General features: G+C 36.9%; 1 protein-coding gene across 5 annotated transcripts in view; it reads right to left on the bottom strand.

Moving 5' to 3' along the window:
- The window catches only part of LOC143024176 (uncharacterized), a 229,835-nt gene that overhangs the window by 159,205 nt on the left and 53,921 nt on the right, over window positions 1-16,709 (bottom strand). For 4 of the 5 annotated variants that reach the window (XM_076183008.1, XM_076183007.1, XM_076183010.1 and 1 more), the window contains exons 3-5: window positions 11,125-11,227; window positions 9,126-9,250; window positions 8,908-9,036 (exon numbers count right to left, since the gene is read on the bottom strand). In XM_076183008.1, coding sequence (XP_076039123.1) covers window positions 8,908-9,036; window positions 9,126-9,250; window positions 11,125-11,227 — 357 coding nt within the window. Of the gene's footprint in view, window positions 1-7,379; window positions 7,915-8,907; window positions 9,037-9,125; window positions 9,251-11,124; window positions 11,228-16,709 lie in introns of those variants that run through there. The other variant, XM_076183006.1, reaches the window with a different exon arrangement.

The following is a 16,709-nucleotide window of genomic DNA, read 5'->3' as shown; positions in this document are numbered from 1 at the left end:
AGTCTTAAGCTGCTCGTATTTCATGTTCAGATTCTTTGTAATTTTTTTATATTCTTATGTTTTAGCTTGAAGCTGTTAGTAACTAGCAACTTTCTATGTTGCAGTTTTTCATCTCCTCTAAAAATTTCTTCTGTTCCCAAAGTTTCAATGGCAACACCTTTAATGTGAAGAGGAAAATGCCTCTTGTAAAGGAGAAAGCCTTCTTTCCTATCGTCAAATAAACCTAGCACCAAGTACTCAGTGAATCCTTTCCCCTCACGTGTTTGTTTACGTTATGTAATGCAGTAAGAGGGCACCCATAGCTACGTTTCCCCTATGCGCAGCATACTAATTCGCTGCGCCATAGTATATATCGCTTGTTTGCGAAAACGTCGTCACAACTCAAAATATCGATTTTTTCAGGAGAGGCATTTTAAAGTTTCAAAACGCTCTCAATATTATAAAAAGCCCTCAAACACCATAGGTGGAAATTTTTTTGGAGCATCAAATACGCCTCTAAAGTTTATAGAAGTTGAAACAATCATAATCTTTACTAAGTCTAAAATATTTGTTGGAACAAGTTGGAACATGTAAGGTTATGTCGTTGGGACATTTAGCACTCCCTTGCGATCAATTTTTGAGCTACAGATATGACACTGGTACAAAAAAAATCAGTGTTTGAAGATGAATATGTCTGTATAGATAACTCAAAAATTAAGTTTTTTGAGTTATGACGACGTTTTCGCAAACAAGCGATATATATATATATACATATATATATATATAAATATACATATATATACATATACATATATATATACATATATGTATCTATATATGTATATATATGTATATATATATGTATATATATATGTATATATACATATAAATATGTATATACATATATATATATTCAACAAAAACCCACTGTGTTGGATAAGAAGAAATGAAATAAAATTAATTCCATATATTTCGATCACGGACTGTGATCCTCTTCAGTGGAATACAGAAAGGTAGAGCAAAAGGCATGTCTTATATACAATAAAAATAAGGGACAAGGATAGGACTCAGGTAGCGTCTAGTATTTTGCGGGGCAGGTGGTAACAATTTGTTGACTGCAGTCAACAAATTGTTACCATCGTTGGTGAAGGCGGGTGACCTGCCCCGCAAAGTACTAGACGCTACCTGAGTCCTACCCTTGTCCCTTATTTTTATTGTATATAAGACATGCCATTTGCTCTACCTTTCTGTATTCCACTGAAGAGGATCACAGTCCGTGATCGAAATATATGGAATTAATTTTATTTCATTTCTTCTTATCCAACACAGTGGGTTTTTGTTGAATCTTTACGAATGTGTTACATTACTTTATATATATATATATATATGTATATATATATATATATATATATATATATTTATATATATATATACATTGAGTTGCAAATTGGATATTGAAAGAGTGTATAGATGAACTAATGGACAAAATACACAAGGTAATTGACTTCTCACTCAAAGAAGGAAAAGTACCACAAGATTGGAAAAATACAAATATTGTACCAATATACAAAGGAGGAGACAAAGAGAATCCAACAAGCTATAGACTGGTATCCTTTACAAGCACAATAGCAAAAATATGCAAAAAAGTTATTACGAATAAATGGATTAAACACTTGGAAGAGAACAAAATAATAAGTCCTAAACAAATTGGTTTTAGAAGTGGAAGATCATGTACCACAAACTTAATATACTTTTACTCAAGATTAATAGAAATATTACAAGGAAGAGATGGATGGGCAGATTGTGCTTTCTTGGACTTACAAAAGGCTTTTGACAAAGTACCACATAAAAAGCCACTAAGAAAAATTGAAATAATAGGTGGAATACAAGGAAAGTTATTGAAATGAATGAAAGATTTCTTGAACAGGAGAAAAATGAGGGTGGTACTTAGAGACAAGAATTCAAATTGGGAAGATATGACAAGTGGAGTCCCACAAGGCTCTGTACTGGCTCCGTTAATGTTTGCTATTTATATAAATGACATGGATGAAGGTGTGGAATGTTATATGAACTTCTTTGCAGATGATGCAAAACTACTAAAGAGAGTAAGTACAGAGGAAGACTGCAAATCACTTCAAGAAGACCTGGATAAAGTCTGGAAATGAAGTCGGAAGTATGAAGTGAATTTTAACATTAAGAAATGTAGTATAATGGAATTTGGAAAAAGTAAAAATAGAATAGCAGGTCAATATGAAATTGGTACAAAGGAAGTTAAAAAAGTCAACTTGGAAAGGGACCTAGGAGTAACTATCTCTAATGACGTGACACCAGACAAACATCTCAACAAATTAGTTGGAGAAACTTTTAACTTATTGAGATCAATGAAAGTAGCCTTTGACTACATGGATGAAGAAATGGTAAAGAAAATGTTAGTTACACCGATAAGACCAAAATTGGAATATGTTGCAACATTATGGGCACCTAATTCTAAAAAAACACAAACTAGAAAGAATTCAAAGAGTGTAAGAGGCCGGTAGTTGTACGAATGGAAATGAGCTAGGGCATTAGAATGATGACTCAACAATTAGACTCGACGCCTGCTCGCATGCTCGCCTGCTGTTTGATAACATTGAGGTGACGTTATGTCTATGTAAACACACCGACGGTGGTGACTGTTTTATAATCGATGATGTAATCAAAACTCTGTAAGCACAGGTTAGCTTCGTTTGACTAATGCTGAGGTAAACGATATTGCTAGTGGCATTGCAATGGCTTTCCGGATTGGTGCAAGGTGGAGAAGGAGGAAAAAACTATTGGTGCATGAATTCAAAGTCACGCCCATAAGGAGTGACATTTAATTCAGAAGTCATAGGAGATTGGATTAGAAAAATTAGTGACGACAGAAGAAGGTAGCTTAGCGTAGGATACGGGATCTCGTCAGACGATGTAGAGAGACGAGAGAAAGAGATCCTGAGTGTAACAAGACGGTGAAATTACAGTGAAAGAAGAAAGAAAATTCACCACCCTTTTATTAACCCAAAGGACGAGAGAACTAGGCACGGGGCCTAGAAAATAGTGAGACTACAGGAAATACAAGGCATTGGGCCTACTGCTTAAGAGGAACTTGAATATTTAGTGAAACTCACGTAACGAAGGCAAGGGGCCTCGAGACGAGTGGTATTACAAGTCAAATATACGTGTAATGGTCGAGGACCGACAGTGGTGGTGACAGTGGTGACAAGGGGTGGTGAAAGTGGTGGCAGCGGTGGGATGAACGAACTGAGTGTTAAACACCTCCGAAGAGAAGTGGTGCTAGATAAACTGGTGAACGAAGAACTGGTGCTGCGAGGAAGTCTACGGGAACAAGACAACCAAAATCAAGAGTGTATTGGTTCCAAGGACGACTACGAGAGAAATCTACAACTTCAAGTAACTGCTACGATGGGAACAAGCATTCTTCAAGATTCTTCAAGGTGATCATCATCTACAAGGCGGTCTTCAAGGCAGAGTGTGTGATGGAGCTGAGGAACAACGTCGCTGACGAATGACAAGACCGTAGAAGGACGTCAAGATATTGACATCACGAAGCGACATCGCAAGCAGCCAGGATAAAGCAAGGTATTAGTATGAGTACCTCTCAGAATTCTAACGTGTTGAGACACGAAATTCACACATCAAATACAAATATTCCAAAATTTACCGGAGAATCTAATAGCTATGGGGTTAACAAATTCCTCAACCTCATAGACACTCTTATAGTGAGTAAAAACATTACTAATGATATCCGTAAGATTGAGATTCTCAAGGAGAATATAGATCCAGAGCATGGAAGGGCGAGGTTTGTCATTAACTTCCAGCAAATGGAAGAAATTAATCAATATGATAATTACAAGAAGGCCTTTCTCAAACATTTCATGTCCAAATGTGATCAGGATCCTATTAGATCATTGGTAAAAATGATTAAGGAAGTTAGGACAAGTGAAACTGACACAGAGTACTTAGCTAGATTAGATAGATGGTCAAAAGACATGAATTCTATCGTGAAAGATTCAGACTGGATAGAAAGATCTAGTGAGAAGATGAAAATCTCACAGGTAATCAAATTGATTACATTTAGCTTATTGGCAAAGAATTCCGATGACTTAACAGCAGAAAGGCTGTACAAGGATCTAAAATCAAATATAAGTTTAGGAGAAGTAGATAATCTTCAAGGATACAGTGAGACCAGAACAATAAACCCATATGTAATGCCTATAAATCAACATAGCCAATATAGGAACTCTAGAGAGTTTAAGAAAACAGAAGTAGGACATAGGCGGCATGCTAGAAGTCCGTCTAGGGATACCAGAATCCTATGTTTTAATTGTAATGCATGGGGACACAAAGCACAAGAATGTTTTTATGGGATTATTTGCAGAAATTGCAAATACGAAGGTCACAATGAGTATCAATGTAGGAACCCTCCATTCTGTATTTATCATAATAAAATCGGACACAGAACTCATGAGTGCCGGAATTTTCGGGTACCCCCAGGGCTAAGAGGAAAACCCCCAGACACAGAATAAACAATTTCAGACCTCCCCATATATATACCAATAGGCGGTATTGTGTTAAATATGGGAATGCAAGAGAGATGAAAGAAACTGACAAACTGATAATTACTGTTGGTAAAACTTCTGTAGGACCTCTCATTGCAGGTAAAGTGTTCAATAAGCCTATTCAAATTTTTATTGATACAGGGTCTGTAGTTAATGTAATTACTAGTAAAGTTTTAAACCAGTTGAACCCAGGAGTGAAAATGTTGGAACCAATCCGTTACACATTGCAAGGTGTAACTGGAAATCAGTTAAAAACATTAGGTAAGATTGAGCTAGAAGTTGCCTTATATACAAATGAACAATTGTACATCCCAGTGATAGTGGTAGAAGAGTCTGTTTTTCCAGGAGATTTATTGATAGGATTTGCAACTATGAGAAAAGAAAACATGGTAATTTGTCCTGCTGACTTAGGAATTTTAGTGAAGTCACAGTTAATCCCATTCTTAAATCAACCAGACTTAAGACCAGTGACAGGAATCAATGAATCCTTAGATAACATTTCTATCTTAGATAGCGTGACCGAGCGGTCCAACCCTACAGAAAGTAAAACAATTTGTGAACCCAACTCAGAAGTTCAGGAAATCCCAGAGATTACTAAATTATCAACCACAGATGCCTTGAGAATTGCAGATTGCGGATTAACAAGGTCGACATTGTTACATCCTATGTCAATTAATAAGGTTGAAGTGTGTTTGAAAGGAATCAATGTAGACTCTGAAGTAATTACAGTCCCAGAATCAGTTAAACTTAAAGGATTGAAGTGGGACTCAGGGATTTATAAGACAAATAAAAACAGAGTAAAAGTATTAGTAATTAAAGAAAGGTACACAAATAGGATGTATTCAGGTGTGTACTAAACCTATTAAGATTTTAAATGAGAATAGTGAGGAGATAGAATTACCAACTTCATCAATTTGTTCAGTTCAAGAAGGAATAGACTTAAGAAATAGATATAAAGAATTATTACAATCAACTAATTGCCCTGAGTTGGATGAAGCTTTATTTGCTTTGCTTATGAAACATAAAAAAGCAATTGCTTTGCCGGGGGACGCCTTAGGCAAAACAACTGTTTTAAAACATCACATTAAGTTAAAACCAGGAATACAACCTATCTACATACCAGCCTACAGAGTTCCTCACTCTAAATTAGCTGTAGTAGATAAACTCATCACTGAAATGTTATCACAGGATATTATTGAACATAGTAAAAGCGAGTGGAATTTTCCGTTGATCTTAGTACCAAAGTCTGATGGGACTATGCGACCAGTTATTGATTACAGGGAATTGAATAAGCACACCATTCGTGACAGGTTACCATTACCCATTATCGGTGACATTTTGAGAAGTTTGGGAACTGAGAATAGATATTTTAGTACTATAGATATCAAATCAGCTTTTTGGCAAATAGAATTGCATGAAGATTCAAGAGAGTTTACAGCATTTTCTACTACAACAGGACATTATGAGTTCAAGAGAATGCCATTTGGGTTATGTAATAGTCCATTAACTTACATGAGATTAATGAATACTATTCTAGATGGATTGTTAGGAAACACTGCCAGTGTATTTCTAGATGACATTTTAATAGTTTCTCAGACTGCAGTGGAGCACTTTAAGAAATTAGATTTGATATTCTCAAGACTAGGAGAAGCTGGGTTAAAAGTAAAACTTGAAAAATGTAAGTTCTTGCAAGACAGTGTCATTTACTTAGGACATAAGATAGACAGACACGGACTTAGTACAGTAAATTCAAAGGTTGACGCTGTCAAGAATTTTCCAGTTCCGACCAATGTAGACAAGGTTAGGAGCTTTTTGGGATTAACAGGATATTATAGAAAATTCATTCAAAGTTATGCTGACATTGCTAATCCACTAAGTTCATTGTTAAGAAAGGACTCAAAGTTCATGTGGGGACCTGCGCAACAGCAAGCTTTTGACAAGTTGAAAGATAAACTCACGAGTTCACCTATTTTAATTTTTCCCGACTATGAAAAAGAATTTATTCTTTGTACTGATGCGTCTGACATAGGGTTAGGAGGCATACTAATGCAAGAGAGAAATGGAACTTTGAAACCCATAGCTTACACATCCAGACTTTGTAATAGTGCGGAGAGAAACTATTCTATAACTGAAAGAGAAACTTTAGCAGTAATTTATTCTTTAGAAAGTTTTAGGGATATGATACTAGGGTATCCCATCAGATGGCACCAACACTCTCTAATTTGACATACAAACAAAGATTGGATAAACTAAATCTACCAACCCTGGAACAAAGAAGAGAAAAAGGTGATTTGCTAACCATCTACAGAATTATGAAAGGGATGGAAATTCTTGATAGAGATGACTTACTAAAGTGGGACAGAAGAAAAACAAGAGGACACGAGAAGAAATTTAAGAAGGGCAGTTACAGAAGAGAGCTGAAAAATAATAGTTTTCCACATGGAGTGATAGATATCTAGAACAAACTGAATGAGGAAACAGTGAGTGCTAAAACTATACAAGATTTTAAGAACAAACTGGATGCAAAGATACAAAAGTGGGTCACTACAAGCATAGCTCTCTTCCCATAAAATACAACTAGGTAAATACACAGTAACATGGACTGCTCTAAGGAAATTAAAATTGGTAATGCACCCCAGATTTTTCAGTAACACACTACCTGTCTGGCGATAATGCATTACTTATCCAGCAGTAACTTGCCCAGCTCTACTAGTTTGTATTTTTTTGCATTGACACCATTAATATTCTGTGTGTTCTGTACATGTTGGAGGTTGCTGCACAGGGTTGGGATACAGGTGAGGAGGATTAGGATCAGGGTTAGGAGGAGGGAGTAGATGGAAGAGGCTTGGGGTAGAGGGGAGGGCAAGGAAAGGGGTGTGGGTAAGGAATCAGGCTGAGGGTGAGGTCAGGTGTGGGCATGAAGAACATATCAAGGTGTTTGTGTAGTTTTTATATCAGCAAGTGTTGTGCAAGTGAAGTGGGCCCAGTTTTTGTATAAGTTGCATTGAACTGAGCCTTTTGTCTGATGGCTTGAGGTGATGGGTTTTGAACATGACAGACATGTGCAATTTGTGGTGGGTCCAGGGTTGCTCTCTACATTAGCTAATAGGAAGAGAAGAATGATGATTGCTGGAGAATCGTCCCTCAGTGTTGAAAAAATGTGAAGGCATACTTTTTGGTAAGGGTTTTTGGTACTTGCACTGAACAATTGAAGCTGCTTCCAGGGATTTGTGCCACCCTCCAGGATGGCAAGGGCTTCTTGTGACGGTTTGGTCCCCATCCTCTTCTGGGGGTTGGGGTGGATGGGCCTACAATGTAGACTTCGCCACACAAGGATCTTATAAAGGTTAAGAAGCCCTTTGTGTATAGATTGATAGATAGATACTTGCACTTAACCAGTCTACTGGTACATCCTCAGGCACATACTGAATAATCTCACTTTCCATTCTACTTTTTGCATATCTGTCTTATAACAAAAAAATTGTGTACCTTTTTCTTTAACTAAACCCACATTGCTTTTCTCCAAATATTCCCTCCGTTCCCCTCCTAATTCTCTTAATACCCATACATCTTACTGAACACACTTAGAGTAATCCCTCCAAATCTACTACATTCATGTTTGTTTCCATTTCCTTTATGTAGTGGAATTATGCCTCCACTTCTCCAGTTCCTTCCTTTAGGCACAAACTAAATAATCTTACTAGCCATTCCACTAATTACTCCTTTCATCAGACAACTCTTCTGGCAACCATTTAACCCAGGTTCCTTCCCATTTTCCACCTCTTTCCATTTTTTTCGCATATCTTTTCCTATAGGTCCATCATTTTCCTGTACCATCACAGTAATTTTCCTGGCAGTTCCCTCTGCCACAATTAAATCCTCCCCAATCCTCTTCTACATTCAACTAGTAGAAATATTCTACCCATTTTCCTTCACTGCCTTCATCTCCATTAGTATTTGTTCATCAACACCCTGTTCTTTTCCTATACAATCTTAGTACCTTATGGATGAAGATCCATTTCCCTGACCCCTGCCATACTGCATGAGACAAGGACAATACAGTGAGGTACCATACTTCCACAGCAGGGCATGACAGCTGGAGCTGGTTTATCTTTCCCACTGCTTCTATCACATAGCATACCAAATAAATTATTTTCATAGTCTGAGCAGTAGGTTATAATATTCCAGAACCAAAAGGAAGATTGGAATGTGGCTGTTGTTTGGTATTAACAATATAGAGATGTATGCACACAACTTTTAGGGCCCACTTGTGCAGGTAAATTAAAGAGTGAAACATATTTAACTTTAGATAAAAAAATAAAATGCTTACTGAAGTTTCATCACATTGTTGAGCTCGCATCACTAATTCATTCTTGAGAACTGGTTCATCCAAGTCATGGAACATTTCGTTAATCTTTGAAACAATCCATTCTCGGTTCACAGTTCCATCATCATTAAGCTGTTACAAAAAAATTGAGGAATATGTTATCCGCATATTTGATTATATAATAAGAACTTTGTCAGATACAAATTGTATAATGTACTTACAAATTTTGAGGGTATGCGTGCTCGAGCACATTCAAAGAGCTGACGCTTCTCCTGGAGGTTATTGTTCAACCATTGCCGGAGTTCTTCAGGTAGGCCCCTCGGGCTACTTTGACTGCTTGTATTACCTTTAGGGGAAATATTTATTGATAATTCACATCACAGCACCAATATATAATGGGGGGACAAGGAAAATCTTACTAACTATAGACTGGTCTCCCTTACAAGCACAATATAAAAAATATGTGAAAAAGTTATCAAAAGTAGATGGATTAAACATGTGAAAGAAAATAATATACTGAATCCAAAACAATTTGGCTTTCGACATGGAAGATCATGTGCCACTAATTTGATTTACTTTTACTTAAGGCTAATAGAAATAATGCAAGAAAGGGACAGATGGGCTGATTGTGCTTTCCTAGATCTACAAAAAGCATTTGATAAAGTACCACATAAAAAGCGACTAAGAAAAATCAAAATAATAGGTGGGTACAAGGAAAGTTATTGAAATGAATGGAAGACAAAAACTCAACCTGGGAAGAAATGATAAGTGGAGTCCCACAAGCTTCTGTATCGGCTCCAATAATGTTTGCCATGTATATAAATAACATGGATGAAGGTGTGGAATGTTATATGAACTTCTTTGCAGATGATGCAAAACTATTAAAGAAAGTACAAAGGAAGACCATGAACCACTACAGAAAAACCTGGATAAAATCTGGGAATGGTGTCAAAAGTGGGAAGTGAACACCAACATTAAGAAATGTAGTATAATGGAGTTTGGAAAAAGCAAAAATAGAATATCAGGGTAATATAAAATTAGTACAAAGGATTTCTCCCCGTCTTCTCCTTTTATGCAATGGGAGGACGGAGAAGGGGGGTCGCCGATTTGATGAAGCGGCCTTGCTGTGGATGTGCTGTGTCTTGCGACACTGCTTCTGACCCAGGGCAGTGGACAAGGTGCAGGGATGACCCGCCATCCAGGAGGTGCTAAGATAAGAGGGAGGGTGGAGGGGTGTGGAGTGTATTCAGGGATGGAATGGGTGGAAATGATTTTATGTCTTTTCCTTTTTGGCTACCTCCCTGGTAAGGGGGGAAAAGCCTTGGTATATGTATGTATGTACAAAGAAAGTAAAAAAAAGTTAGCTCATAAAGGGACCTAGGAGTAACTATCAGCAAAAACATGTCACCAGAGAAGCATATCAACAAAATAGTTTGAGAAACCTTCAATTTACTAAGATCAATGAAAGTGGCCTTTGACTACTTGGATGAGGAAATTGTAAAGAAAATATTAGTCATATTGATAAGATCAAGATTGGAATACACTGTGACACTATGGACACCCATTACAAAAAAGAATAAAGAATCCAAAGAGCAATGACAAAGATGGCACCAAGACTCTCTAAATTGACATTTGAACAAAGATTGTCCAAACAGGAACTACCAACCCTGGAACAAAGAAGAGAAAGAGGAGATCTAATGGCCATTTACAGAATTATGAAAGGGGTGGAAGTCCCCGACAAAGAAGATTTATTAAAGTGGGATAAAAGAAAAACAAAAGGACATGAAAAGAAACTAAAAAAGGATAGTTATAGGAGAGATATGAAAAGGAATAGTTTCCTAAAATTCCTACACAGAGTGGTAGATATTTGAAACAAATTGGATGAGGCAACAGTGTGTGCAAAAAACAAGAATTTAAGATCAAACTAGATGCTGGAAGATACAAAGATGGGTCACTATGAGCATAGCTCTCTTCCTGTATAATACAACTAGGTAAATACCTTAACTTATGGACAAGATTATGGAGGAAAATTTATTTTGGCCAGAGGTCACACCTTACATTATCATTAAAAAAGAAAGAAAGGAAAAAAAAAAATCTTACTGTCAGATCATAATTCATTGATTATTTTTCTCTCTTCTACAATTTAGTAAAAGGAGGATAAATGAAAAAAGTGAAAAGTATCAAGAAAGTTGTCTCGTTCTATTGACAACTGAAACCCACTTTCTGGCAGTGTGATGGAAAGCTGACTTGCACACTCATTTAGTGTTTCCATAAACTGTGCTCTGCGTCCAGACACTTGATGAAGACTTCTGCATATGCCCACCTGCAATGAAAAGGTCAAGTAGCTTATTAAATGACATCTATCACTGTTTTTCCATTGATGTAGCTTTCAGTATTTTGTATTTTTTTTGCATGGAAAAACATGTAGCTATATCCAAGGTCAGTCTTCAGGTTTAAGGACCCTAAGCAGGATTTAGTGTTTGGTGCCCCCTTATAGTGGTAAGATCCTATTTTACACACCACAATCTGAGCTTGTTTAGTTTTTAGATAAACTAACACTATCCTACACCCACTACAATGAGACAGCATCACAAAATCACACTGAATGATTTAAGGGCTGAACCAGTGGCTATAACTGGTTTCCTGGCAGTTCTAGATCTCCAAGACAACACCAGAGTAACAGATTGATTGATTCATGTAATGTACAGATAAGTAGGGGGTAGGAAAGGGGTCTCAGATGAGGTAGAACAGAGTGCTCAGGTGATTTGAACAGTGGAAAGGATGGTCAAAGGAAAGGCTAGTAAAGAGAGAGTAGAAAACAGAAGTTAATGTGGTGAATTTCTGGTACACCTAATGACTTCTGGTGCACCTAATAACTATCAAAGATATGTAATAATACAAGGGGTAAAAAAAAAAATAAATAAATAAATAAATAAATAAAAATAAATAAATATTGCTGATGAAAAGTTTATTAGGAATCATATTGGCCCACTGTTATCTGCTGACAGTCAACTTGAATATTCGAATGAAGGAATGTGTGAGGTTTTATACAAATATTTTACCTCAGTATTCATAAATGAAGCACCTCAAAGTGAAGTCTTAACTGAAGCCTGTGATAAGATGTATAGCAAAACTTAAACTTAATAAAATACCAAGGCCTGACGAGTCTCTAGGTTTGCTGATAATACAAAAGTGCAGAAAGGCAAATGATCACTTAAACTAATTAGATATTTAAGAAGATTTTGATAAACTACAGCAATGGTCTGAGAAGTAGCTAATGAAATTTAAGACAAATGTAAGGTTATGCACATGGGTAAAAATAATAAGTACAATCACAAGTTATTTGGAAATTCGTTAATAAAAGTAGATAGTGAAAAGAATCTCGGCATAATTATCAACAATGATCTCAATTCATTTAAGCAAAGTATTTCCACCTCAGAGAAAGCAAATAAGATTCTAGGACTAATTGTGTGATCTTTTGATTTTAAAAGTCCATCTGTCATTAACAAGCTATATAAATTGTTAGTTCACATTTGGAATATGCTGTTTCTATATGGTCACCAAATCTCATTAAAGACATTGACAAATTGGAAAAAGTACAGCAGCAAGCCACAAAACTGATTCCTAATATCAGAAATAAAGCATAGGAAAACTGACTAAAAAATATGAATCTATTTTCTCTAGAAAAGAAATATATATATATATATATATATATATATATATATATATATATATGTATATATATATATATATATATATATATATGTATATATATATATGTAAGAGTAACTCTGGGAAACAGAAATTAAATGAAGCAGAGCGCACCTTAGTCTTGGTCCAGGAGAGCTGGAGACCAAGCAGTCTCTCCTCCTTGTATAGTGACTTGAAGGCTATAATCAGTACCTCCAACAACTCCGCAAAGAGGACATCATTATCAGGAAACACAAGATCATTAATCTTGGTGTTGCCAATGGATGCTCTGCAACAACACTGATCAACAACTCTATCCAATGCTCATTCCATGCAGGTATTGAAAAATGCTGGGGCTAGGGTGCACCCTTGCCTCACTCCTAAATTGACAGGAAAGAAGTTGGACACACCTCCTCCATATTTTACAGCACACTCTGTCAAGACATCAAATCAATGAGTCCCCATAGGAATCCCACAGATCTACAGTAGATTCCAAAGCACTCCATGATGTACCAAGTCAAATGCCTTCTTGAGATCAACATAAACTGAAAGAAACCTCACTGAAACATCAGCACTCCACAAGAATACAAAACTGTAAAATCCAATCAGTTGTTAGCTTAACTGGCATAAACCAAGACTGTTCAGGCCTCTAAAACTTTAACAGATGTGAATGAATCCATGCCAAAAACAAATGAGCAAGCATCTTATATCGCACAATGAGTAGTGTAATATCTCGGAAGTTATTGCAGTCCTGCCAGTCCCCATTTGGGCTGCATCAAAATATCATCCATACATACTCCCTCACCCTAATCCCCCACCCACTCCTTCCATGCATCACAGCATCATTTATATAGAACCATTCTCCATTCACCCCTATCTTCTGTCTTCTCCCTTCTTCAACAGATATTCCTCTCTTTCCCAATGCCCCTTTTACCCCATTCATCCATTTCATCATGGTCACCCCTTCATGTTCACTCCTTCCATCTCTGTCTTCCACACCTCTTTTAATCATTCTTCACTCATTCTTTCCTTGTGTCCAAACCATCCCAATACTCTTTCATCAATCCCATCTCCCAACTTCCTTTCCACCCCTGCTCTCCTCCTCACCTCCTCATTTCTTACTCTATCCAGCCTAGTAACCTCTATCATACTTCTGAGGCACCTCATCTCAAACATACTCAAACTCCTCTCATCCTCTCTTATGTTCCATGTTTCTGCCCCATACAGTACTGTTGGTACAATCCTTCATACAATCTCCTCTTAGCATCCATTCCCAAATGTCTATTTCTCATTACACTTTTTAATCCCCCGGGGTATTCACTTGCTTCTCTCAATCTACATTCTACCTCCATCTCAGCTCCCTTTCCAACCACATTCGCACCCAAGTATCTAAAAATATCCACTTCCTCCAGTCTCTCTTACTTAGTACTCACTTCCAATTTGCTGCTGCACTTTCCTCTTGTACATCTCATCACCTTACTTTTGCCCACATTTATCTTCAACTTCCTTCTTTTGCACACCTTCCCAAACTCTGTCACTAACTTCCTTAATCCCTCCTCTGATCCTGCCACAAGTGCAGTGTTGTCAGCAAACAACAACTGGCTTATCTCCTACTTTTCTCCATTTTCTTTAACCATCTCCAATCCCTGACCCATTACCCTTGCATTTACCTTTTGCACCACCCCATTCATGTATAAATTGAACAGCCAAGGTGACATAACACATTCCTGGCGAAGTCCCACCTTTATCTCAAAACCACTCACTCTCTCCATTTCTGATTCTAACACAGGCTTATTTTAAAAACTCTTGACTGCTCTTAACAGCTTTCCTCCTATCTCATATACCTTCAATACCTCACACAGTGCCTTCCTGTCAATCCTGTCATAAGCCTTTTCCAAATCCATAAAGGCCCAAAAAACATCCTTACCTTTTCCTAAAAATTTCTCACATATCTGTTTTACCACAAATTTTTTTATCCACACAACCCCTACTTGTCCTAAACCCACACTGTTCCTCACCAATTACTCCCTCTATTCCTCTCCTAATCCTCTAAAACAAAACCCTCCCATAAGCCTTCCCAACTACACTCAACAAACTGATCCCTCTGAAACTACTACACTCATATTTGAAAAATAAGTTTTCTAGGGTAACACCAAAATTATAGAAGGTATTTTTGTTGGACCACAGATTAGAGAGCTGATGAGAGACAAGAATTTTGATGAAGAACTAAATGATCTTGAAAAAGCTGCATGACTGTCATATAAGAAAATTTGCACAGAATTTTTGGGGAATCACGAAACAACTATTCTGAAATTGTAAAAGAGCTACCGACATCCTACAAGGTCTTTGGATGCAATATGAGCCTAAAAATTCATTTCCTAGACTCTCACTTAACCTTTTTCCCTGCAAATCTTGGCACTGTCAGTGATAAGCATGGTGAGAGATTTCACCAGGACATTCTGAACATGAAAACCCAGTATCAAGGGAAGTGAAACTCTTCAATATTGCCTGATTACTGTTGGACACTAAAAAGGGACCTCCCAGAAGCAAAATACACTTGAAAATCATACATTTCTATATTTCAAAGGTAAGTTTTATTGAAATATCAGCCTCATTGTGGCGCAGCAAACTACTCTGCTGCGCATAGGGGGTTAGCGTAATGAGTGCCCTCTTTTCTGTGTTACGTAACGTAAACAACGCGGAAGGGGTAAGGATCCACGGAGTACTCGTCGCTACGTTTATTGGCAATAGAAAAAACGACTTTCTCATCTTCACACAACAGGTGCTGCCATTGAAACTATGGCAGCAGACAGTAATCAGGAGGAAGAGTAGAAGTAGTAGATGAAAAAGTGAGTAGGCCGCGAAGGGAGCGGGTATACAACTGAAGGCGTTCCAAACCACACTGGCTGGAGGTGTGACGTGACATCACACCACAGCAACCGGTTCTTACACACCTTCTTAAGTCTAATTCTTTAAGTGGACATTGTACAAATAATGATATGTTATCTTGCAACACAGCTTGCAGACAACTTACAAGGTAGGATTTTCGAACAGAAAAGGCCTCTGCTCGAAATATACTTAAAATTAAAGCATTACAAAAAACAAAATTAAAAACCTCTTCCGAGGGGAAACGAGCCTTACGACAAAAAATATGTAAACATGGGGATACACGGACGTATAAAAAAGCCCCGTTACCTCTCGTAACGGCACACTCATTTATTAGTTATAATTGTTTAAAATTTAATATGCTATCACAGAAAAACTATGCCTGATAGAAAAATTCTGAAAACATATTTGAAACCAGCAGAATTTTGTTTTTTTTAAGTTCACCTTCTTTTGCTTGTGGTAATTTAATAAATTTTGTTGACCAGTATAATAATAATGATAATAATAATAATTAATAATGATAATAATAATTGTAATAATAATAATAATGATAATAATAACAATAATAATAATGATAATAATGACAATGATAATAACTATAACAATATTGATAATAATACCGTATTTTCCGGCTTAAAATGCGCATCGGGTTATAATGCGCACCCATGCACTTCGTTATCTCAGTACTCAGATAGCGCGCACCGACGTATAACGCGCATGTCCGATCGCATGTGTCTATAGCGCAGTTTTACCTCGGTATTTATATCATGTGAACGAGGTTACATGGAGAAGTATTTTTCATTGGCTAGAGCCACCGCTGGGAAATCTGTTGATTTGTCACTAAATTAAGTGTCAGTTTAGGCATCAATCAGGACACAACTAAGAAAAAGTCGGAACTACATGTACCGGTATATGACTCATGTTGTGCGTTGGTCCCTTATTACTTTGTAGCTTAGTTTGGAAATATAATATAAAAAAAATTATTGAAAGTAAAATATACAGAAAAATTTCGGGATTTTTACAGAAAATGTTCATTTTATATCTTGAGGAAATAATTCGTCTTTACCATTTTTTTTTTATTTAATACTGAAACAAACTACAGACTGTTTTGTTTTAGCTTTGAACCTGCAATGACAGTGGTGAAATAGGACAGTCTCTCATCGAGGTGACGTTTAGTTAATATAACTCCCGAAAGAGGGTGTTGTAGTCAGGTGTTTGACACGATTTTA

The sequence above is a fragment of the Oratosquilla oratoria genome, chromosome 3 (assembly GCF_046742065.1).
Source record: "Oratosquilla oratoria isolate Oo_2021 chromosome 3, ASM4674206v1, whole genome shotgun sequence".
NCBI lineage: Eukaryota > Metazoa > Arthropoda > Malacostraca > Stomatopoda > Squillidae > Oratosquilla > Oratosquilla oratoria.
This window is presented reverse-complemented; position numbering and strand designations above follow the sequence as displayed.